Genomic DNA, 26894 nt, shown 5'->3' with positions numbered 1-26894 from the left:
ATGACATATTTCCTCATATTATTCTCATAAAAGTACAACTTTTTCTTACATAACGTTTTCTCTTCATATTTTAACTTGATTCAATTTAAATTTTTGGTAAGTTTTCTCATAACTTTTGTCTCTTGATATGTATTTATTTTTACTTTATTGTGATCAAATGACAGCCATTTCTATTTCTGCTGTTGATACATTCTCGTCTCATAATTATGAATTTATTCCCATCATATTGTGACTTAATTCTTGCTACATTTAAAACTTTTTATAACTCCACCCAAATTTCCAAAAGTGACAACTTAATTTTTTCCACAACCTTGTATAATGTCTTAAATGTGCATCACTGTAAATTTCATTTAAAAAACACACTTTTGACAAAATATGAGTATATGAAATAATTTTTTTTTTAAAAAAAGATTATTTTTTGTGTGGCAAAAATACTACCATGTCTATCAGTTGCACTACTGATTAATGCTCACATTGTGAAATGGTGGTGAAAATGCAAATACATGCCGCTCATTTATTCATAATAGCAGTATCATCATGTACAGTACAGAATATGGTCTATTCACAATTAATCTGCATTATGTTTGTGGTATGAACATTATATATGTTTTTTTTTTAAAAGTAGCATTTTAATCGGATGCTCAACAGGAAAGATGGAGGTGGCGTCATTCAACGTGTATCATTGCGAAGCGCTTTAAAACACAAAAACAATGTCAGCGCAGGTCCGATAAATAATAGTACTGATAATAGTAAAAGTGGCATGAGTAGTAAAAAGACATGACGGAGTAGGATTACATTTTTTTTGCATCAAAGAAGACAGGAGATGATTTATTTTTGGTGTTGGGAGCCTTCCTCTTTGTGAAACTCCTCAGGCACTTGCGCTGGTCTTTGGGTGCTATTAAAAAGGGAAAACAGGAAATGAAAAGTCATAAATGATGCCACAGAGCAACAGGCAGACATTTTCATTAATGCTTGACGACCATTAAATACGCTCCAAGGAGGTTTAACGGCACAAGAGGAGTGCTGCAGCTATGAGTCCAGCAGAGGGCGCGCTCTCTCTCTCTCTCTCTCAAGTCAACATTTTCCAGCAGGAAGATTCTTCGACAAGACGTGTTGTAAGTACAATGCTGCATCCTGTCATTGTTTAATCAGCCGTGCTTGAATATGGCCGATTATTAGTCAAAATCTATTTATTACATTTGTTGACTAAATTATGTCATTTTTCCAAGAATAAATTAAAAATGTTAAGAGCATAAAAGTGGGTCATTTAATGAGAATAAAGTGGTAACATTATACATCAAAATAATGTCATTTTAGCAGCATAACGTTAAAATATTCAAGAAAAAAATTCATTTTTCTTCATTTATAATGTGAGAAACATATGATACTAATAAAAGTCGACTAAATTAGGAGTGTTCAATGTGCGTCAAGGGGACTATTTATGGCCCGCTTCATATTCCAAAAATATATTTTAACAAGAAAACAACAAAAAACAGCAAACATGTAATGTAAACATGTATCAGCAGTCATTTTTCCAAGAATAAATAAAAAATGTTAAGAGCATAAAAATTGTAATCTAACAAGAAGTGTGTCATTTAATGACAATAAAGTGGTAACATTAAAATATAATAAAAACAATGTATAATATAATATATAATAATGTAAAATAATATATAAAAAAATAATGTAATTTTAGCAGCATAACGTTAAAATATTGAAGAAAAAATGTCATTTTTCTTAATTTATAATGTGAGAAACATATGATCCTAATAAAAGTCGACTAAATTAGGGGTGTCCAAAGTGCGTCAAGGGGGCTATTTGTGGCCCACTGCATATTCTAAAAATATACTTATACAAATATACTTTAACAGGAAAACAACAAAAAACAGCAAACATGTTACATAAACATTAAGAGCATAAAAGTTGTAATCTGACAAGAAAAGTGAATTTAATTTAAATTTAAATTTAATAAAATAATGTCATTTTAGCAGCATAACGTTAAAATATTCAAGAAAAAATATCGTTTTTCGCATTTATAATGTGAGAAACATATGATACTAATAAAAGTCGACTAAATTAGGGGTGTCCAAAGTGCGGCATGGGGGCTATTTATGGCTGGCTACAAATTAAAAATGATATTTTAACAGTAAAACAACAAAAAAACTGTAAACATGTATCAGCAGTCATTTTTTTTCAAGAATAAATTAAAAATGTTAGGAGCATAATAATTGTAATCTAACAAGAAAAGTGGATCATTTAATGAGAATAAAGTGGTAACATTATACGGCAAAATAATGTCATTTTAGCAGCATAAAGTTAAAATATTCAAGAAAAAATGTCCTTTTTCTTCATTTATAATGTGAGAAACGTATGATACTAATAAAAGTCGACTAAATTAAGGGTGTCCAAAATGCGTCATGGGGGCTATTTGTGGCCCACTGCATATTCTAAAAATATAGTTTAAGAAGGAAACAACAAAAAACAGCAAACATGAATCAGCAGTCATTTTTCCAAGAATAAATAAAAATGTTAGAAGCATAAACATTTTCATCTAACAAGAAAAGTGGGCCATTTAATGAGAATAAAGAACATTATACTGCAAAATAATGTAATTTTAGCAGCATAAAGTTAAAATATTCAAGAAAAAAATGTTGTTTTTCTTCATTTAAAATGTGAAAAATGTATGATACTAATAAAAGTCGGGGGAAAAAAAATGAAGTTGTAATCTCACAAGAAAAAGTCTAAATTTTATGAGAATAAACGCTTAATACTTGGGGGGGGATTATGGCTAACCTCCAAGTGTGTCTCCGCCTCTACTCTTCAACGTGAAGCAATACTTGGGTGCTTGAACAGAAGCTACTGTATAACATAATGTAAACACAGGTTGCGTGTTTGATGTCACAGCATACTTTGTCGCAGGCTTTGGAAACGTAAAACTCTAATTATTTGCATCAATACCAAAACGCATAACTGGATTTTTTTTTTTTAAACTTTATTTTTAGTGCCAGATGTCAGTCGGCTTGTGTAGATAACTTAATTTACGACATACAGGACCTAAGATGGGATTGTGTCAGACCTGCATGTAAAGTGTGGTGAGCTACTAGATGTCAGAAGAAGCGATGGTGCGCAAGACTGCACACAAGTCAGAAAAAAAAAAAAAAAGAAGTCTGAGTGAGCACAGAAGCTGAGAAGAGGCTTTGGAAAAGCACTCGTGGAGGAACCATCTGCTGGCTTTGATAAATCCAAACCCACAAATGTTGCTCTGCATCTCCAAATGCAGGATATGGAAGCAAGAAGGCTGGATCCTTCTGATGGATGTTCATGCAGCACTGCACACCCTCCAGCTAACACAACCCCCCCCCTTTTTTTCCTCCCTCCAGCCTTCATTTATCTTCATTGTGACGTACCAGGCCAGCAGTTCTATAGGTTAAGTGAATAAATGCAAAATCAGAACAATTTTTTCCCCTCTTGGGGGACTTTTTTTGCTTAATCTTCACTTTGAAAGTATCCCTTTCTCATTTGGAGTCTTCGGGTGTTCAAAAAAAGTGCAAGCGCACACAGTTTCAGAAGAGCGAGAATAAAAACCCAGTCATCACGAGGGAGCTCCATAGTGAGTCTGCACAGGGAGAGGGTGTGGGCCAGGCCAAGCTGTGCCCCATAAGTTCCAGTAGATGGCACTGTGGCTGGCAAGTACAAGATTAGCCACACAAATCCTCCGGAGTAACAACCGAGTGCTCATACAGCAATTAGAGCATAGAAAACCTGTTTACAACCTCAGAAATACATTTTTAAACATGATTAGAGCCCTCCAGACATGAAATAACACCCCTACAGTCACCCTTACACTCCTATTATCCAATATAGTAGACATAGGAAATAAAATAAGACGTAAATGAGATATAATAAAAACGAACATAGAAAACCTGTGTACAACCTCAGAAATACGGTTTTAAACATGATTAGAGCCCTCCAGACACAAAATAACACCCCTATAGTCACCTTTACACTCCTTTTATCCTATCTAGTAGACATAGTGAAATAAAATAAGACGGAAATGAGATATAATAGAAACGAGTAAAGAAAAACCTGTGTACAACCTCCTAAATACGGTTTTAAGCGTGATTAGAGCCATCCAGACACAAAATAACACCCCTATAGTCACCTTTACACTCCTATTATCCAATATAGTAGACATGGTGAAATAAAATAAAATGTAAATGAGATAATAGAAATGAGAAAAGAAAAACCTGTGTACAACCTCAGAAATATGGTTTTAAACATGATTAGAGCCTTCCAGACACTAAATAACACCCCTATAGTCACCTTTACACTCCTATTATCCAATATAGTACACATAGTGAAATAAAATAAGACGTAAATGAGATATAATAGAAACGAGCATAGAAAACCTGTGTACAACCTCAGAAATACGGTTTTAAACATGATTAGAGCCCTCCAGACACAAAATAACACCCCTATAGTCACCCTTACACTCCTATTATCCTATATAGTAGACATAGTGAAATAAAATAAGACGTAAATGAGATATAATCGAAACGAGCAAAGAAAAACCTGTGTACAACCTCAGAAATACGTTTTTAAACATGATTAGAGCCCTCCAGACACAAAATAACACCCCTATAGTCACCCTGACACTCCTATTATCCAATAGTGAAATAAAATCAGACATAAATGAGATATATTAGAAACTCATACATGTTATCATTGGGAGAGTTGACTGTTATTGTTTGTTTTTAACTTCCTGTTCTATACAGTACTTCCTGCGGTGGCTGTCTCATTAATGTAACATTACTGACACCTAGTGACCAGTGTAGAATACTACATACCATTTCTTCACAAATAATCTTAGTCAATTTGCTTTCTGTAATATTTTTGGTATTTTATGTGCTTTTATTTTGATACTTACAGCAGCAGCCAGCGCTTGTTTTAGATCGTCGATGATATCGTCCTCGTCCTCCAGGCCCACAGAGAGTCGGATCAGAGTGTCGCTGATGCCCAGGATGCTCCTTTCTTTCTCGGGTACGGATGCGTGAGTCATGATCGCCCTGAGTGGGAATAGGAAGGATATGAGGTAAACAACAAACACACGTGACAACTCTTAGCTTCATACGCTTAGCTATGCTATGCTAACATGCGTATAACTTCAAAGTGTACTCCCTGGAAATAAAACAAGCTGTTGTATGAGTGTATGTATAAAAATGTATGAGTTCAGTAATTGAAACTCTGCTGCCCTCTTGTGGCGTTAACTTGCCTTTGCAACTCGTTGATGGTAAGATATTAAACATTCTTATTAATATGAGCAGTACTAGAATATTTTTGGCAAATACTTACGGATGTTCTGCTAAGCTTTCATAACCGCCAAGACTCTCAGCCACTGCAAATATCTGGAATTAAAAAAAAAACAAATTTCTTACACAGAGAAGCGTTGCAGGGGAACATCCATCTTTAACATCCATGATGGCTGCTGCTTGGAGCCACCATGCAACCACTTTTGCAACATTTCACTGTTTCACATTTTTCTATGACAGACTGAAAATCAGAACAGTCTGTCTTGAAGCATTGCTATGAAACAGTGTCACAATCCCTGCATAAGCAACGCCTGTTACCCCCCCCCCCCCGCCCCGGCACAACGCGAAACAATGTGTCACAATTCACTTTCACTCTGCAAAAAAGGTCAGTAAGGATAATTCGTAATGCCGCCTACAGAGAACATACGACAGTAAAGTCTCGTTATATCGATATCGGTTAAAACGGATTACTACTTATTACGATACTATTTTCATTTCCCGGCAAATTTCTAGTCTTTTATGATATAATTAGTTCCGTTAGTACGATACCCGGTTATTATGATAATCCGGTTACTACGATGCCCTTTTCATCTCCCGCCAGCCAATTTGGTCTGCTTATATCGATACAAAAGCAGCTTAAATCAATCTTTGCTTAAGGATTTCAATACCAAAAAAGAACACGGCAAACGGCTGCTTCCAGTCAACTTTATTTTTCACACTTCCACCACCAGAGCATAGCACACACACACCGATTCCCGCACTTCCTGGTTCACAGGTCATGCTCAACCCGCCCCACATAGCTGGCCAAACACATGCCTGCAACAGAAGAACCAACTGACATAGCATACACACCTATTCCAACGAAGACACAAGCGTACAAATACATGTATTTAATTGTGTTGTATTCAGATATCTTTTTATCGCTTGCAATAATCACAGTTTTTCATATGTACATGCTGGTGCTGCTGTTGCAGGCATGTGTTTGGCCAGCTATGTGGGGCGGGTTGAGCATGACCTGTGAACCAGGAAGTGCGGGAATCGGTGTGTGTGCTGTGCTCTGGTGGTGGAAGTGTGAAAAATAAAGTTGACTGGAAGCAGACGTTCGCCGTGTTCTTTTTTGGTATTGAAATCCTTAAGCAAAGATTGATTTAAGCTATAGAACAATGTCGAGTGCATTATTGCCCACTTTTAATGCAGTTCGGCACAGGATCAGATATATGGATAGTCCGGTTATATCGGTATTTTTTCCGACTCCCGAGAATATCGATATAACGAGACTTTACTTAACTCCTTATTTGTAAAATGACAAATACTTCAACTTGCTGATATAGTTCATCTTCAAACAGCTAAAATAATGCATAAGGCTAAAAATAAGCAATTAGCTAAAAATGTCATCCAATACTTCTCTACAAGAGAGGAGAAATATGATCTCAGGGAAGAAGTACATTTGAAACCCTTATATGCTAGGACTACGTTATGCTAGCCATAGCATTTCAGTATGTGGAATCAAACTATGGAATGGATTGAGTAAGGAAATCAAACAATGCACAACGATGAGCCAATTCAAGAAACAATACAAGCAGTTGATGTTTGCTAAATACAAGGATGAAGAGTCTTGAACCAGTCATGATGTGCTATATATATCACTATATTGACACTTACTATGGTACCCATTATGGCATTGGATGCTCATATCACCTCCTACTTCGGTACGGGACAAAAAATAAATAAATTAATTAATTAATAAAATAAAAACTTCATTCATTCATTCACGAATAATTTTCAAAGAAAATAAATGTAAATAAATTAATAAAATAAAAAAATATTCATGAATGAATAATTTTTTATTTTATTATTATTTTATTAAAATAAACGAAATTAAAATAAATTGATAAAATAAAATTATTCATTCATTCATGAATGAATGAATGAAATGTAAATAAAATACATTTAAATAAATTAATAAAATAAAAAACTATTCATTCATGAATAATTTAAAAAATAAATGTAAATAAATTAATAAATTAAAAAAATTCATGAATGAATGAATGAATAAGTTTTTATTTTATTAATAAAAATAATGAAAATTAATAATTTTTTAAATTAATAAAAAATATTCATGAATGAATGAATAGTTTTTTATTTTATTAAAAAATAAAATAATAAAATAATGAATTAATAAAATAAAAAAAGCATTCATTCATTCATGAATATGATCATTTTTTCATGAATATAATTATTTGAATAATATTTTTATTTTATGAATTTCTTTTAATTTCTTTTAATTTTTTGTCACGTACGAGGTGATATGACCATACAATGACATAATGGGTACCATAGTATATTGACAGTTACAGTTACTGATACTAACTATGGTACCCATTATGTCATTGTATGGTCATATCACCTCATACTTTGGTACGTGACAAAAATAAAAAACCTCAACTATATTAGGAAAACAGGAAGTGAACAAATGTAACCGTTACTGATTGTACCAGATGGAGGGGTAGGATTTAATAAGCTTTGCTTCTTCCTACTCCTTTTGGACATGTGGAACTGTGAACTGATTGTGGGATGCACTCAATTGTAATCTGATGTATGTTCAAATGAAATAAAACCATTACCGTTACCATTACCAATGTGAAACCCCCCAACACGAAAACCCCCGGCATGTGACGGCAAAGAAAAAGGTTTACTTTGAGACTACTGAGGAAGGCTTCGGCGTGTTTGAGGTTCCCTTTAATGTAGAAAGTGATCATGCCGGGACATCCCGTGCATTGTCTCTTCATCACGTCATACTGGGGATGGGAGGGCAGACCTGTGACCACACACACACACACACACACACACACACACACAAGGAACTGTGAGTCAGCCTTATTTAGTAGCAATAAAATGCTGATATCAAAGTGTGTCAAGGGCCCTTCGGCTTAACAAGCACATAAAAAGCCATTTGAACACACCGCCTGGATCGTTTACAATACCGTTTCATAATACGACGCTATTGGCTGGATGAAATGATAGCGATACGGTCCTGGTCAGGTGTACTGTTGCCACAATCTACCTGGATAGATGACACGCTCCACTCTGGCATCAGCCTCCAGGAACTTGGCAGCGGCCATGGCGTTCTTAAAGTGGCGCTCCATGCGCAGGTGTAACGTCTTCAGGCCGCGGTTGACCAGGTAGCAGTCAAAGGGCGACGGCACGCCACCTAGCGCTAGAATGAGGAGATCGATGAATAAGTTAGTCATGTACTGTAGTTTGAACACCATCCTGAACTTTCAGTCCTCGACTTACACTACTGCTCAAAAGTTTGGGATCACTTGGAAATGATTTTGGGCCAGTCTGAGATATGGCTTTTTCTTGGCAGTCCTGCTATGAAGTCCAGCATCCTGAAGTCGCCGCTTCACTGTTAATACTGACACTGGTGTTTGACGGCTACTATTTAGTGCAGCTGCATCGTTTTTCTGTCCTTGTTAGACCCAGTTTGTGCTGCTCTCTGAAGGGAGTAGTTAACAGCATGGTAAGAGATTTTAGTTTTAGTTAGGATTTTTAGATGTCTTTTCTAATCATCTATTAGCCTTATAAAATGATGAACTTGGATTAGCAGCCATACCAGGAGATTGATGCAGAGGACTGACAGTTGTTGATAGTAGGCCTCTATGCAAAAATGTACATCCTTCTTTGGTTATGGTTCCCAATACCATATGTCCAAAAGGAGTAGGAAGAAGCAAAGCTTATTAAATCCTAGCCCTCCATCTGGTACTTTTACAATCAGTAACTGTTACATTTGTTCACTTCCTGCTTTCCTAAGACAGTTTAAGTTTTTTGTTTTCATTTTATTTTTGACACGTACCGAAGTACGAGGTGATATGACCATACAATGACATAATGGGTACCATGGTCATATCACTTCGTACCTCGGTACGTGACAAAAAAAATTAAATTAAAATAAATGAATAAAATAAAAAATTATTCATGAATGAATGTATGTATATTTTTTATTTTATTAATTTATTTATAAATTAAATTAAATGTATATAAATTAATAAAATAATTTTATTAATAATAAAATAATAACAACAATAAAATAATATAATTTATTTTAAATGTAAATAAATTATTGCAATAAAAATTATTCATGAATCAATGAATAAATTAATACAAAAATTAAATTAATACAATAGAAAATTTTTCATGAATCAATGAATGAATTAATATTTTTTTAATTAATTTATTTAAATTTCTTTTATTTTCATTTCATGAATGAATGAATATTTTTTTATTTTATTACTTCATTTTAATTTATTTTATTTTTTAGTTCCGTACCAAAGTAGGAGGAGATATGAGCATCCAATACCATAATGTGTACCATAGTAAGTGTCAATATAGTGATATATATAGCACATCATGACTGGTTCAAGACTCTTCATCCTTGTATTTAGCAAACATCAACTGCTTGTATTGTTTCTTGAATTGGCTCATCGTTGTGCATTGTTTGATTTCCTTACTCAATCCATTCCATAGTTTGATTCCACACACTGAAATGCTATGGCTAGCATAACGTAGTCCTAGCATAGAAGTGTTTCAAATGTACTTCTTCCCTGAAATCATATTTCTCCTCTCTTGTAGAGAAGTATTGGATGACATTTTGAGCTAATTGCTGAAAATCATCTGATTCATTTTTTCATTGTTTGTGAAATGGAAAAAAAATGTTTGTGAAATGCATGAAAATTTGTTTTTCTTTGGTAAACAAAGAAAAGTGATCCCAAACTTTTGAGTGGTAGTGTATGTGGAAAGGCTTTTTTTGCCATCCGAGCTAAACCAAAGTAAAATGTGCTCTTCCCACTCACCATTCTGCAAGAACTTCAATTTCTCGTACAGATCCTCTCGGTTGACGGACATCAGGCCCATAACCACGTCACTGTGACCTGACGATAGCATTCAACAGTCAACACACCGGCAGCCTTTCATATTATTTACTGACATGAATGACATTTTAAGTGACATTTCCACAAATGTGAGGCGATAAAAATTCCACATGACGTACTCTTGTAGGTTTTTAAATGCATGGCAGAGCAACGGGCGGAAGTGTAACCTATCTAGTTATTTCTGGAAAAGGCACAGTATGTTCAGCGAAGATGAACCCTGCATGTCAACTCAATATATTTGAATGAACGACTAAAATCAGCAAATAGCAAATGTTAAGTAGTTCTTATAACAATATTGACCTTCCCTGCAGAGGCAGTTTCAGGCAGTTAGTATTCACTAGCTGTGCGCACAACAAATAACATGTCCAGTTCCAATATTAACATCCTGGATCATGGCCTGCCACTGGATGACGCTGTTGGCCTTTCTCCCTTCTCCATCTGCAACCAAACGTCTGTTCATTCTAATTCATTCATTCATTCATTTTCTACGCTTATCCTCACGATGGTCGCAGAGGGTTCTGGAGCCTATCCCAGCTGTCTTCCGGCGAGGAGCGGGGTACACCCTGGACTGGTGGCCAGCCAATCACAGGACACATATATGTAGACAAACAACCATTCACACTCACATTCATACCTATGGACAATTTAGAGTGGCCAATTAACCTAGCATGTTTTTGGAATGTGGGAGGAATTCATTCTAATTCTAAAAATGTAATAAAAAAAAATAATTAAAAAATAAAATAAAATAAAAACATAATTAAAATAAAAATAAATATAAGAAAAATAAAATAAAAAAATAAGAAAGTTGGCTTTTTCGGAAAATTAGGTTGCGGAAAAAAATTATTATGTTTTGGGAATAAAGTCAAAATATTACAGGACTAAAGTCATAATTAAGAGTAATGACAAGAAGCTGAAAAAGCAGACAATGGGTGTGAAAAAACATCTCTAATTTCAGGACATTCATTCATTCATTCATTCATTTTCTACCGCTTTTTCCTCACGAGGGTCGCGGGGGTGCTGGAGCCTATCCCAGCTGTCTTCGGGCGAGAGGCGGGGTACACCCTGGACTGGTGGCCAGCCAATCACAGGGCACATATAGACAAACAACCATTCACACTCACATTCATACCTATGGATAATTTGGAGTCGCTAATTAACCTAGCATGTTTTTGGAATGTGGGAGGAATTCATTCTAATGTAATAAAATGTAATTTAAAAAAATAAAAATAATAACAATTTTAAAACATTTTTTAAAAAAAATAATAAAATAAAAATAACATAAATAATAAAAATAATTTAAAAAATAAGAAAGTTGGCTTTTTTGGAAAATTAGGTTGCGGAAAAAAATTATTATGTTCCGGGAATAAAGTCAAAATATTACAGGACTAAAGTCATAATTAAGAGTAAGGAGAAGAAGCTGAAAAAGCAGACAATGGGTGTGAAAATCTCTAATTTCAGGGCAATAAAATAAAAAAAAGTAAGATAAAAAAACTTGCATTCTAACAAGAAAAAAGCCGTTTTTATGTAGGAATATTTGTACTCCGTACTCTGTTAATGGGAAAAAAAGGGGAAGATAAGTTGATGTTTCTACCTTCTGTTTATCAAAAATGCTGAACATTATTAATAATAAATCTGCTTTTACTTGACCGATTTTCACCACTTAAAGTTTTGAATGCAGTTTAAAGTCTGCACTTTAATGCGATTTGAAAAGGAGCATCGTGTTACATGTTCCACGCCCGTGAGGTCAAGAATAAAATAAAAATAAACCCACCTACCGTTCATGTATTTGGTGGCGGAGTACATGCAGATATCTGCTCCCAAAGCCAAAGGCCGCTGAGCGAAGCCATGAAAGAATTTGAGTAAATGAGTGACTTCCTGAGCGGACTGCACACGCGTGTGCGTCTCTATCTGGCTCACCTGGAAGTACGCAGACATGAAGGTGTTGTCCACCACCACCACAATGTCCTTGTTGTGATGGTGCAGCAGGTCGGAGCAAGCCCGGATGTCCACCACCTTCATGGTGGGGTTGGTGGGCGTCTCCAGCCACACCATCTTACATGGTGCAAATAACCAGCATGACCAGTTTGCACAAAGTCTTCTCTAACTGGTGTTTTTTCACTTACTTTTGTGTTGGGCTTCAACGCCGCTTTGAGTAGCTCGGGTTTGGTACAGTCCACCAAGTCGATCTTCAGCCCAAATTCTCCAGCCACTTTTTGAAAGTAGCGGTTTGTGCCTTGGAATTCACAAAGTAGCAACAATCACCCTCCGATAAGGAAAAAGTAACCTCATAAGCGCTCACCTCCGTAAACATCATCCATGCAGATGATCCCGTCTCCGGCTTTCAGCATGTGTGTGATGGTCACCGTTGCAGCCAGGCCCGACGCCATGGCGAGGCCTGCAGCAAACACGAATATCACTTCATTAAAATACAACGCAAACATCAGTGCAGTTAGTTGCTATGCAGTGTAAACACTCACATCCAACAACCCTTGAGGCGTAAATACGCCTGTATACTAAAACACATGACTTCCACAAGCATGTTTAGCTTTTTATTTGGCTTTTTATTTTAGTGATGTCACCACAGAAAGCTGGTAAAGATGATGACGATGACGACTATTTTAATAGTTAAATGAACTGAAATGGGCAAGTGGTTAGCGCGCAGACCTCACAGCTAAGAGACCAGGGTTCAATTCCACCCTCGGCCATCTCTGTGTGGAGTTTGCATGTTCTCCCCGTGCATGCGTGGGTTTTCTCCGGGTACTCCGGTTTCCTCCCACATTCCAAAAACATAATTGGGGGACTCCAAATTGTCCATAGGTATGAATGTGAGTGTGAATGGTTGTTTGCCTATATGTGCCCTGTGATTGGCTGGCCACCAGTCCAGGGTGTACCCCGCCTCTCGCCCGAAGACAGCTGGGATAGGCTCCAGCACCCTCCGCAACCTTAGTAAGAATAAATGGTAGAAAATGAATGAAAGTCAAGAAAGCCTTCTAAATACGGGTTTTGAGCCCTGTAGACATGAAATAGCACCCCTATATTCACCTTGAGACTCATATTACCCAATATAGTTGATGAGAAAATAACACATAGGAGGTAATATGACTAGATTTGGAGTTTGCATGTTCTCCCAATGCATGCGTGGGTTTTCTCCAGGTACTCCGTTTTTTTTTCCCACATTCCAAAAACATGGTAGGTTAATTAGCGACTCCAATTTGTCCATTGGTATGAATGTGAGTGTGAATGGTTGTTTGTCTATATGTGCCCTGTGATTGGCTGGCCACCAGTCCAGGGTGTACCCCGCCTCTCGCCTTGAAGACAGCTGGGATAGGCTCCAGCACCCCCGCGACCAACATGAGGAAAAGCGGTAGAAAATGAATGAATGAACTAAAATGTAAATAGAAGGTATTCGGAAGACATACTCGTATTTACGCATTCAACAACAACAAGACCTGGGTACAAGTATCGAAATAGTACAATAATAATACACTTTATTTGTATAGCGCTTTTCAGAGTACTCAAAGACGCTTTGCAGTAGAGAAAAAAAATAGAGTAGAGTAAAAACAGAGTAAACGATGCATTAAAATACAATATCCAAACATTCATTCAGAGCAAAAACAAGGCTAAATCATCATCAAACAAGTTGCAGTATGTTCACAGGTTAGTGGTAGTTTGTAATTATAATGTACAACTACAGGTATTATTACTATACAAGCGTGTAGTAAGCAAATCTAGTCTATTGCCTCTTATTTATGTGTTATTTTCTCATATTATGTCAACTATATTGGGTAATATGAGTCTCAAGGTGAATATAGGGGTGCTATTTCATGTCTACAGTGCTCAAAAACTTTCATTCATTTTCTACCATTTTTTCTTACAAGGGTTGCGGGGGTGCTGGAGCCTATCCCAGCTGTCTTAGGATGAGAGGCGGGGTCCACTCCAGACTGGTGGCCAGCCAATCACAGGGCACATATAGACAAACAACCATTCACACTCACATTCATACCTATGGACAATTTGGAGTCGCTAATTAACCTAGCATGTTTTTGGAATGTGGGAGGAAACCGGAGTACCCGGAGAAAACCCACGCATGCACAGGGAGAACATGCAAACTCCAAATCTTGTCATATTACCTCTATTTATGTGTTATTTTCTCATATTATATCAACTATATTGGGTAATATGAGTCTCAATGTGAATATAGGGGTGCTATTTCATGTCTACAGAGCTCATAAACTGTATTCAGAAGGCTTTCTTGACTTTCATTTTTTACCATTTATTCTTACAAGGGTTGTGGGGGGTGCTGGAGCCTATCCCAGCTGTCTTTGGGCGAGAGGCGGGGTACACCCTTGACTGGTGGCCAGCCAATCACAGGGGACATATAGACAAACAACCATTCACACTCACATTCATACCTATGGACAATTTGGAGTCGCCAATTAACCTAGCATGTTTTTGGAATGTGTGTCATATTACCTCTTATTTATGTGTTATTTTCTCATATGTCAACTGTATTGGGTAATATGAGTCTCAAGGTGAATATAGGGGTGATATTTCATGTCTACAGTGCTCAAAAACCGTATTCAGAAGACTTTCGTGACTTCAGCTATGGAAATATCCCGTTTTTGAATAAGGAACCCTACTTTGAGGACATTCACCTATCACGGCCAGGTCTGGGACCAATTACCCGCGATAAACAAGGGATTACTGCGTTCGCACTTACAGTACTTGGCTCCATCCAGTGCGGCTACAGCCTTCTCAAGACAGTTTCTTGTCGGGTTTCCACTGCGACTGTACTCAAAGCCCTGTATAAAACAGAATCATGCATTTAAACAACTTATTTGTTTGCTTGAGGCAAGTCTATAAAGCGTAAAGAAAGCTGCTCTTCAGGTCTTTAGAGGGGAAAAAAACACTCAAAACATTTGCATTTTTTCTTAACCACCAATGAAAGCAACACTGTATCCTGTCTTAGCTTAACAATACATAAGTCAGAGAATTATGCAAGAATTTTATTATTGATTCATACCAGATGAGGAAAGTTGTGCAACTCTGCTCAGACAGTTAGAAGCATTATAGCACCGAGTAAACATGTGGATTCTCGCCAAGCACTTTATTGCATGCCATAATAAGAAGCAGCTTGAATGGGCCTTAAACGTTGCATGCTTATCCCAGCACACGCAAACATGTTTAAAAAGAAGAAGGAAGAAGCACAGCTTTTTTAATCTAGGTCTGCAACTAACTATTATACTGTTATATTCTTAGAAGCTCATTGTATCAATTAATCGAGTAATCGGCGAGGCCCTCGACAGATCAAATCAATACGAATCAAACACAAACAGTTGTGTTTGGCCTCAAGCTGCACCTAATGTTTATTTTCTGAAGTGATTAATTTGAAGCTTGTTGTCGCGATTAATCAAGTAATCATTTAGGCCCTAGACAGATCAAATCAATACGATTCGAACACAAACCGTTAATGGTTTGGCCTAAGGCTGCAAGTAACGTTTATTTTCACTGAAGCGATTAATTTGAATCTCGGTGTAGCGATTAATCGAGTAATCATTTAGGCCGTCGACGGACCAAATCAATATGAATCGAACACAAACAGTTAATGGTTTGGCCTAAGGCTGCAAGTAACGTTTATTTTCTGAAGCGATTAATTTGAAGCTATGTGTATCGATTAATCGAGCTATCATTTAGGCCCTCGACGGAGCAAATCAATATGAACTTCACACAATCACGTTAGTGATTTGGCCAAAGGCTGTAACTCACACTTATATTCTTAATCGATTAATCTGAAGCTTGTTGTTTCGATTAATCAAGTAATCAATTCGGCCCTCGACGGACCAAATCAATATGAACTTAACACTATCACGTTAGTGATTTGACCAAAGGCTGCAACTAACACTTATGTTCTTAATCGATTAATCTGAAGCTTGTTGTTTTTTGATTAATCAAGTAATCAGTTAGGCCCTCAACGAACCAAATCAATATGAACTTAACACAATTACATTAGTGATTTGGCCAAAGGCTGCAACTAACACTTATATTCTTAATCGATTAATCTGAAGCTTGTTGTTTTTCGATTAATCGAGTAATCAGTTAGGCGCCCCCGACAGACCAAATCTACACTAACCAAACATAAAAGTTAGAGGTTTGATTTCGGGCTGCAACTAACGATTATTTTGTTAGTTGATTAACCTGAAGCTTCTTTTGATTAATCAAGTAATCGGTTAGGAGCTTGACAAACCAAATCAAAATGAAGCTAACACATACAGTTACACAAGCAAACATAGACAATATTTCATATATCAGACAATATTTACATTTTAAAAGACAACAATGACTAATACCAAATCAAGTGTCGATTAATCAGATCAGTGATTAATCAATGAATTGTTACATTTTCTATGTCTTTGCCATTTCTGGTCGTTTGTTCACTTCACTGTGTTTAAATGTCACCGTTTTCTAAACAGAAGAGGGTAAAACATTGCAAATGTGTAACAATTGACAGACAAAGGTCGTGTTTATCATCTTTTATGGTTAAAAAAAAGGTTGTGTTATTGGGTAGCAGATTGTTGTTTGCTTTGTGCATGGTTGTTTACGGTTTGCAAACACCCCAGATCAGTACATTTCAATATTTGTGATGTGAAGATCCTTGTGAACGGTGCCATATGTGCCAAGGCTGATAAGTGACTCACTCATGTACTTGAACCTGTTTGTATATTGCAAATGCAAAGAAAACAGCCAGCCATGCTATATATGATATATAATCAGTGTTCCCACAGTGGGGTGGGTGCCCTATGTAAAAAAAAGGCGAACGCTTGCAGGGCCAAGCATACCAGCAGCAAATTCAATGTCAAAGGTCAGTCAGCCTCCAGAAGTGGTGGGTTGGAGACATTTTAAGTCATTTATTTATTTTATTTTATGCAAATTTCCCCCACTGAGGGACGAATAAAGGCATATCTTATCTTATTTGTAAATTCACATGTAATCTCCAAGTAAGGAGACATGACTACTAGCTGTGGTCAAGCTATTTAATTTTAAAACGATCTTTACATTAAGCATTTGGAACACAGACAGGACCCCGGAAGTGACTTTAAAACTGCTGAAACCTTTCAAAATTAAATACCTACGAGTTAAAATGACGCGAAAACATTCCCTATCCATATTAGCATAGGTAGTAAACAATGTGTATGTTGTGGCAGGATACTCACAGCGTGTTTTCCCGGTGCTTGCTGTTTAAACGTGGTGGAGAGAGAAATCGGAGGCACTACCGCCATGGACGTCCACTGCTCCGGCTCCTGGCCCACGTGAATCGCCTCCGTGGCGAACGACTTGAATGCCGTGCTAAAGCCAGCAAACACGTCGCTTCGGTCACCCGGAATGTGATTCTCCATCGCTATGCGCGGCCCTTAACGAGAACAAGAACCGTAGAAATGACAGTACAGGCTCTCGAGAGGAAGAAGGGACACCCTTCATCTACACCGGCTTGGTTCTTGTCTCTTGTCAGCCAATCAGAGCCTGGCAACATCAAACGCGTGAAGATGATTGGTGTATCACAGGGGCGTCTGACCATGTGACCATTCACCGTTTCAGGCAGTAGTAGCGAGGGGCGATACTGCTAATATGGGTATCGAAGTGATACCAACATCAAATGCGTGAATATGTTTGGTGTATCACAGGGCGTCTGACCATGTGACTATTTGGCGAGGGGCGATACTGCTAATATCGGTATTGAAATGATACCAAGTGACTCAGGTCAGTAATAACGATACATTTAACTCAAAATCAACAATACCAATATAACACAAGTTAGCAATTAATACACATAACAACAAAAAATCTGATTTCGTCAAAATAAACTGAATTGAACTAAAAGGAATCGCTTGAATATGATACTGATTGTGATACCAACCATGGTATCAATACGTGGATCGATCCGATCGCTTTTCAATGGCTTCAGCGCTGATGTAACATTCCCTGTTGTTTGAATCATCTTGTGTTTTGTTCTAATTGTATGGCTCTAGATCACGATGTATATATATTTAATAAAATTTGACATATTATTTTCTTTAAGAGAAACGCAAAACTCAATCATAATGACAGCAATTCATAATAATAATAATAATAAGTTTTTGCTTCAGCCTCCTCATTTTGGGCTTGTGATCAGATATGATATGAAAGAATACAAATGTAAATAATTGAAAGTTATATTTAATTGATGTAAGAAATGCACTCTACTGTTTCATATATTTGCCCAAATAAAATGTAAAAAATAATAAAAATAAAAAAGTAAAAACAGGAATAATACTGTATACTCTATTGCTTATTCGGCTATGAAACGCGCAATAAACATTTTGGGAAAAAATGTGGCTGCGTTTCCACTGTTGTGGGAAAATACGAGAGTCACATACTATATTTTGCAAATATGTATTTTATTAATGAATCGTTAATAAAGTGTTCATAAATACATGCCATAAATACTTCCCATTACTTAAGGTAATACGTTTTCTGCGCACAGTTTATGATAATAACTTTGTGATAATTAAAATAATGCACCCTTAAAGAAGAACATATTTAAAACAATATTTAAAATGTCAGAAGTATTAGTTTATAAAAGTACATTTGTGTATGTATATAAATTGCAAAAAATACACCTAGTTTTTTAAAATTTTATATTGTATTTTGTGTACTTTTTGAATTTTTTGTAACTTAATTTTTTAATGTTTTTCTCCGAGTGTCTGTAAATGTGGCTGCCATAGAAAAACCTCCATACAAGTGACCATTAGTAACCTTTGCTAAACTCTCGCGATAACTCGAGGCGGAAGTTATCAGGCGAAGTCAACGAGAGGCGCTCATGTTGTGCTGACAGCAGCGATGGGAGGATAACGAAGACTTTCTTTTTTTTTACACCAAGCATCGAACAGGAGTTTGTAATGTTTAGTTTTTAGACATCAAAGCGTCGCTTTTAAGCGTCTTTCATGTTCTTTTATCCACGTTGTTTGCTTGAAGTCTTCCAGCTGGCGAATCGCATCAGTTGACCCGGAGGGTTTCTCGTCAGCAACGACGACACCCTCGGCTCCATTCACGTCACCTCGGAAAAAAATGACCGGAGAGAAGATACGATCCTTGCGGAAGGACCACGGACTGAGTCAGGACGATGACTTACTGGAACCCGACGAAGAGGAGGCTACCGCCGGGACGTTCGCGGCTTCCAAGACGAAGAGCAGGGCGAGTCGAATCTTTAGCAATCACAAGTTGGTCAAGTCGACATCGCAGCAGAACCAACACGTCAATGCAAACACGTTGTCAACATGTGACGTCATTGATGACAACAACAAAAACCCCATCGTCCGTAATGGACAAGACTTTCCGGTCCATGAATGTGTCTTCAAAGGAGATGTACGACGCCTTTCATCACTGATCCGGACCCAAAACATAGCCCAAAAAGACATTCATGGTGAGTAACTGTGGGTGTGGACTACGGTCCCCTTTGGGTCCTGGACTGCGTTCACACTTGAACCGTGTTAGGGTCCACGCGCCAAGTTCGAATTGGTGTCGTAAGAATCGATCTGGTTCTTAATGTTTTTTTTTAATCAAAAAATGCTCTTGTTAGCAATCTATTAGCTTGCAAATCCATGGAAACAGGAAGCGGAAGGCATCGTCGCCTGTCTATGATGTCATCAAGGGTTGACACTGTAGTTCTTGGCCTACTAACACAGTTAGGCTTTTAATAGTTTTATAATTTTAGTTTTACATACATAAAACAATTGTAAATTTTTTAAAATGTAGTCAAATTAATCACATTTTAACATGAATTAATCATGATTAATCACTATTTGCTACTTTGTGTGAAATATCCTCATTTTTGCTCAATTTTAATAAAAAGATAAATGACAGGACAGGAGTGGTTAAGCGCGCAGACCTCACACCTAGGAGACCAGGGTTCAATTCCACCCTCGGCCATCTCTGTGTGGCGTTTGCATATTCACCCCGTGGATTTTCTCCGGGTACTCCGGTTTCCTCCCACATTCCAAAAACATGCTAGGTTAATTAGCGACTCCAAATTTTCCATAGGTATGAATGTGAGTGTGAATGGTTGTTTGTCTATATGTGCCCTGTGATTGGCAGGCCACCAGTCTAGGGTGTACCCCGCCTCTCGCCCGAAGACAGCTGGGATAGGCTCCAGCACCCCCGCGACCCTCGTGAGGAAAAAGCGGTAGAAAATGAATGAATGAATACATAAAACAATTGTTAATTTAAAAAATGTAGTCAAATTAATCACATTTTCACATGAATTAATCATGATTAATCGCTATTTGCTACTATGTGTGAAATATCCTAATTTTTACTCAATTTTAATAGAAAAATAAATAACAGGACAGGATCACACTCTAACCGTGTTACTACTGTATGAGTCTGGAAGGGTTGCGTTCAAAGACATCATGTTACTTAAGTTGAATTCACAGTTTTTGAGTGCATTTTAAAAAAAAATAATAATTATATTATGAAAGAAGGAAGTGAACAAATGTAACAGTTACTGATTGTAAAAGTACCAGATGGAGGGGTAGGATTTAATAAGCTTTGCTTCTTCCTACTCCTTTTGGACATGTGGAACTGTGAACTGATTATGGGATGCACTCAATTGTAATCTGATGCATGTTCAAATGAAATAAAACCATTACTATTACCATAACTTTAAAAAAACAAGACAAGAAGGCCTGAAGTGGCCATGCTGAGTGTCCAGTACAGTACGTCATGGCTCAAGTTCCACATGATGGCACCTATTTAGCCGGGAAAGATGGTGGGGGGGAAAAAAACAAAACAGGATTTCCGAGCAAACACGCCCTTGTTGCGCTTGTGTGAACTGGAATGCTGCCTGTCGTCAGAGTACAGCTCCGACTACAAACTGTCAAACGTGTGTCTCTGGCGCTGTCAAGCCACTCAGTGACTGCGGCTCACATTGCCTTGTAATCGAGCTCCAGCCTTGGGGGGCGCAGCACGTTCAATTACATGGCGTGTTTTTAATCCGGCAAGCACCCGACATCTTTACAGTGCACAGACGTACACACAGGAACAGCGAGGGGAAGAAGCACGATGCTGCGATGTATACGCTGTCAAACGTGATAGACACCATAACAATAATCACTCGCCACTTTGCGTTTCGAAATTTGCAGCTTCAATCAATCAGTAATTTTTTGTACAAAGTAGTAGCCTACTAAAAGATACATATTTAAGTAAATTTGATGTGTCTTTTTGCTTCACTTTAGCATTTAAAGCATAAAAATGGTGAAATAAACTAAAATACAAATATGAGGCATTCATAAGATGCATTCAAAGACATTTTGGTGACGTACTAAACTATACTGGTGGCTAGGTGACAGTAATGCTACTGACGATGGCGAGACAATAGCAGGAAGTACTGTGCAGAATATTCATTAATTCATTTTCTACCGCTTATCCTCATGAGGGTCACGGGGGGTGCTGAGCGAGAGGCGGGGTACACCCTGGACTGGTCGCCAGCCAATCACAGGGCAAACAACCATTCACACTCACATTCATACCTATGGACAATTTGGAGTCTCTAATTAACCTAGCATGTTTTTGGAATGTGGGAGGAAACCGGAGTACTCGGAGAAAACCCACGCATGCACGGGGAGAACATGCAAACTCCACACAGAGATGGCCGAGGATAGAATTGAACCCGGATCTTCTAGCTGTGAGGTCTGCAGGCTAACCGCTCGACTGCCTAACATAAACATATCAGATTCATAAACATCAAATCCAACTCACAGTCAAATTCACTTATCACAGTCGGGTCCGGAGCCGATTAACCGTGATAAATGAGGGATCTGTCGCCATAAGAAAGAGGCGTGGCTTGCTCTAATTACGCTGCAAAATATAACGTAATTAATTAAATAAGTTAGCGCTGTTAACATGCTATTTTTGACAGCCCCACTGGTGATATGTAATATGTAATGTAATAACTATTTCATTTCCAAGAAATTATTACATTTTGTTTGTGGGTGTACATGTGCGTTTTAGTTACAGTATATTATTGTATGTGTGATTTTTGTGTGTATATGGGGAAGAAATAATCAAAATAAATAAATAAAATATAAAATAAAATTTATATATAATATTATATATAAATTTATATATAAAATAATTAAAGAAAATATAATAATAATAGTAATAATTGTATTAAAACAATTGCAATTATTACAATTATGTTATCTTTTTTCATTTAAAATAAATTATAATTTAATAATTAAAGATTCCTTTAATGTATTCAAATGATTTGAATAATATTTTTTCCACACACAAAAAAATTATCTTGTTAAAATCCTCAAAATGACATCTACACCATCTCCCTCATTAAAAGAAAAAAGAACAAACAACAACAACAACCACAAAGATAATTATTTTGTCTCATATTACATTTGTGGGACGTTATTACATTTACAGATTTAATTTTTAATTTACAGATAATTTTTTTTCCTTTTTTTGTGGAAAAAATATTATTCAAAGAGTATCATTTCAATACATTAAAGGAATCTTTAATTACTAATTCTAATTTATTTTAAATTAAAAAAGATAACATAATTGTGATAATTGCAATTGTTTTAAATAAAATTATTATTACGATTATTATTATTATTATATTTTATTTATTTATTTTATTTTATGTATAAATTTATATATAATATTATATTATGTATAAATTGTATTTATTTATTTTATTTATTTATTTTGATTATTTCTTCCCCATATACACACAAACCTTTAACTCACACATACAATAATATACTGTAACTAAAACGCACATGTACGCCCACAAACAAAATGTAATAATTCAGAAAAATAAATACAAATAAAAATTCAGTTTTACGTTTGCAGTAGGCAAATTTTATTACGTTTGTGGGAAATGTATTACATTTGCGGGATTATTACATTCAAAGCTGCAGATTTGTATTACGTTTGTGGGTAGTTATTACGTTTGCGGGTGGAACAATGCATTTCCCTTGTATTACACAGCTTTAGCAGATTAATAGAACACTGATTAACCCAAGTTCTACTCATACTTGCTGTTATTATGATTATTATTATTATATGCTGCGTTGTGTCTTCTGCCTTCTTCAGGAAACACCCCGCTCCATCTGGCTGTCATGATGGGCCACAAAGGTGAGTCTGTCCCTTTGTGTTGATTTTGACCAGATGTAAAGATGCCGCGGAATCAAACAGATGATTGGTGTGCACGGTGAATGTTGTTCAGCCGGACTGTGTACGTTGTTGAACCCGTTCTTTTTGCAGCACGGGAATAATTCAAACATACGGTCCTTTACTTTGGCGCTACTGCATCGGTTTGGAATGGAACTCGAACACAAGAGTGAGGGATTACACGCTGCGGAATTGATCGTGCTAATGAGGTTGTCAGTCTCTGGCCTGAGCTCCTGCCATGTCCTCCAGGGACGCTCACATTGGACAGGCTGAGGGATGTAGCATGAGATCATACAGTAAGCAGGGCGTGGCTGGAGAGCCTTTGTTTGCCTGTGCATCTTTATTAACTAGCACACCACCAACCGCTGGGATGTATATTAAAAATGAATGAACAAGATCGTACAGAAAGTGCAGAGCTCTGCAAGGTTTAAGCATTTAAGTAAAGTGGGAATCAGATCGGTGGCGAAAGCTGCAATAAGCTCTCATGTTTGTGTGTTCTAACCTGATTTTATATACTAAATGGCATGCTTTGTTCCAGTTGTTCCACAGCGATATCACTGTGTGGATTCATAGAGCCCATGTTGATACACTACACTACCGCTCAAAAGTTTGGGATCACATGCAAATTTCTTTGATTTGGCAAGAAAAACACATTTTCATGCATTTCACAAACAATATTTTCCCATTTCTAATCCAAGTTCATCATTTTATAAGGCTAATAGATGATTAGAAAAGCCATCTAAAAATCCTAACTAAAACTAAAATCTCTTACCATGCTGTTAACTACTCCCTTCAGAGAGCAGCACAAACTGGGTCTAACAAGGACAGAAAAACGCTGCACAACTGTGCTGATGATGGATGACTAAGGATAGATTTTAAAATAAAAAACCATTAATCAAATACCATACACTACCGCTCAAAAGTTAGGGATCACTTGCAAATTTCTTTGTTTACCAAAGAAAAACACATTTTCATGCATTTCACAAACATTTGTATCCATTTCCCAAACAATGAAAATGAATGAGATGATTTTCAAAGAAGGATGTACATTTTTGCATAGAGGCCTACTATCAACAACTGTCAGTCCTCTGCATCAATCTCCTGGTATGGCTGCTAATCCAAGTTCATCATTTTATAAGGCTAATAGATGATTAGAAAAGCCATCTAAAAATCCTAATTAAAACTAAAATATCTTACCATGCTGTTAACTACTCCCTTCAGAGAGCAGCACAAACTGGGTCTAACAAGGACAGAAAAACACTGCACAACTGTGCAAGAAGAAACAAACAAGAATTATTCCATATGATCGGTGTCGGAATCGGTCAATTTCACTCATGGATGATTGGTATCAAAATCGGCAACGTAAATCCCTCGTATTTACAAAGTCATAAACAGATTTTCCGTGCTCCAACTACAAAAATATTCAATTTATTGACTTGGAATCCTATGTCGTGGAAATTAATTTATCGCTGGCAGGTCTGTAACCAATTAATTAAACCAGGGGTGACTGTAATCATGAAAGACAAAAAAAAATCCTTCGCAATAGCACAAACTGGGTCTAACAAGGACAGAAAAACGATGCAAAATCTATTAATAAATCATGCTGGAAAAGCCATGTAAAAATCTAAACTAAAACTAAAATTTCTTACCATGCTGTTAACTACTCCCTTCAGAGAGCAGCACAAACTGGGTCTAACAAGGACAGAAAAACACTGCACAACTGTGCAAGAAGAAACAAACAAGAATCATTCCATACGATCGGTGTCGGAATCGGTCAGTTTCACTCATGGATGATTGGTATCGAAATCGGCAACATAAATCCCTCGTATTTACAAAGTCATAAACAGATTTTCTGTGCTCCGATTACAAAAATATTCCATTTATTGACTTGGAATCCTATATCGTGGAAATTAATGTATCACTGGCAGGTCTGTAACCAATTAATTAAACCAGGGGTGACTGTAATCATGAAAGACAAAAAATCCTCAGCAATAGCACAAACTGGGTCTAACAAGGACAGAAAAACGATGCAGACAAATATCTGAGAGTGTGTAGTTTAAGACAAAGACGCCTCACAGGTCGTCACCTGGCAGCTGCACTAAATAGTAGCCGTCAAACACCAGTGTCAGTATCAACAGTGAAGCGGCAACTTCAGGATGCTGGACTTCATAGCAGGACTGCCAAGAAAAAGACCCAAAAATTTCCAAGTGATCCCAAACTTTTGAGCGGTAGTGTATATTAAAAAAAAGTAGCCTGAAGACACGACAACAATAAAAAAATGCCATTGAAAACATAAAATGTCCCATAAAAAGTCCCTTATGCCCGTATTACCCAATATAGTCGACATAATAAAAGAAAATTATCTATATAAGACAGAAATAAGACTTGTGTGTTGCTGTAAATGTGTTCCAGTACTCAGGGAGCTGAGTTGGGGGCAGACAGGAAGTGATGGTTCAGAGTTGAGTTTTAGCTTCCCCCCCCTGTGTTAGCGATAAAGAGTGGTGCTTGTGTATCTCACCAAACGTTACAGTGGCATTGAATGCATCTTCTGAAGGCCTGATGTTTTGTATTTTACTTCATTGAAAAAGTTTGTATATTTGAAAATACTTTGCTTTATTAAATGTGGATATTTTTTGGCGGCTAAACGAGAACACAGCCATCAGTGCCGGGCTCCCATGATGCAGCTAAACTCATCTGTTCCGGCGTATTTGTGCTCGGAATAAATGCCGCCTCAGCTCCTGGGAGATCATCGTTTCAGTCAGAATTTCTTCTCGCTTTCTTCGGAATCGGCGCCAACAAAGCAAACAGAATCTGAATGTGTTAAGTGTCGAGCGAAGTTGGTGGAATTATGCTAAGTACGAGTATCCCCCACATGGTTGACCCAAATATATCAGTACAAATAAAAAGGCCATCACTGGTTACGTAAAGTTTGCTAACTGTTGTCATGATTATTACACAACCGTCGGGCCATATGCCGGTGAAAAGCTTCAGGGAATCGGAGGCGTACGTCACACCGCACAGTGACCTCTCTTATCAGCCGCTTCATCCCAGATGTTTGCCAAAGCACGGGGCACAGATGTTTGATGTTTTACGTGCTGACGTTAAGCTCCGGCGGCATCTGCAGTCACCATAATCTGCCGGCAACACTGCATCCCGAATCCATGAACTAGACAGCACCCGGATAGAAAGATCTCTAAATACGCTGCGATGATCCTGAGATCTTCTGAGTGAGATGATGACGGATATCAATGTACTACATGTACTAAGCAGTGCTTTCATAGAACCACAAAGCATCAGGCAACCTTTGCGACGCTTCACAAGAACAAGCATTGACCTTTAAACAGCGCAGTAGTACTACATATACTACCGCTCACATTTTTTTTTTGTTTTCCAAAGAAAAACACATTTTCATGCATTTCACAAACATTTGTATCCA

At 37.1% G+C, this 26894-nt stretch overlaps 2 protein-coding genes across 2 annotated transcripts in view; one reads left to right on the top strand and one right to left on the bottom strand.

Moving 5' to 3' along the window:
- Positions 1-500: 500 nt before the first annotated feature.
- On the bottom strand, positions 501-19559 carry cth (cystathionase (cystathionine gamma-lyase)). Its single transcript, XM_058074385.2, has 13 exons — positions 19407-19559; positions 17452-17648; positions 14961-15042; positions 12540-12635; positions 12364-12473; positions 12158-12292; positions 12016-12073; positions 10163-10240; positions 8374-8526; positions 8006-8127; positions 5353-5405; positions 4928-5066; positions 501-895 (listed from the first exon to the last, which is right to left on the bottom strand). Exons 2-13 carry the CDS (start codon positions 17632-17634, stop codon positions 869-871), a joined length of 1236 nt encoding a protein of 411 aa, XP_057930368.1. The 5' UTR covers positions 17635-17648; positions 19407-19559; the 3' UTR covers positions 501-868.
- Positions 18989-26894, top strand: part of LOC131130155 (ankyrin repeat domain-containing protein 13C-like) — a 29380-nt gene continuing 21474 nt past the window's right edge. Inside the window, exons 1-2 of the mRNA XM_058074382.2 lie at positions 18989-19697; positions 23381-23422. Coding sequence (XP_057930365.1) covers positions 19343-19697; positions 23381-23422 — 397 coding nt within the window. The 5' untranslated portion in view covers positions 18989-19342. The remainder of the gene's footprint in view (positions 19698-23380; positions 23423-26894) is intronic.

This window comes from Doryrhamphus excisus, linkage group LG4 (assembly GCF_037039965.1).
Source record: "Doryrhamphus excisus strain RoL-2023G ecotype Guam linkage group LG4, RoL_Dexc_Guam_v1.1, whole genome shotgun sequence".
Lineage (NCBI taxonomy): Eukaryota > Metazoa > Chordata > Actinopteri > Syngnathiformes > Syngnathidae > Doryrhamphus > Doryrhamphus excisus.
Note: the sequence above shows the minus strand (reverse complement) of the source record. Positions and strands in the feature narration are given on the sequence as shown.

Excerpts from the sequence above, each read along its gene's own strand:
- cth (XM_058074385.2), bottom strand. The coding sequence starts at position 17,634 with ATGGAGAATCACATTCCGGGTGACCGAAGCGACGTGTTTGCTGGCTTT. Across the intron at positions 15,043-17,451 it reads AAGCACCGGGAAAACACGCT|GGCTTTGAGTACAGTCGCAG; the intron begins GTGAGTATCCTG and ends TGTTTTATACAG. Across the intron at positions 12,293-12,363 it reads CGTTGAAGCCCAACACAAAA|ATGGTGTGGCTGGAGACGCC; the intron begins GTAAGTGAAAAA and ends GCACCATGTAAG.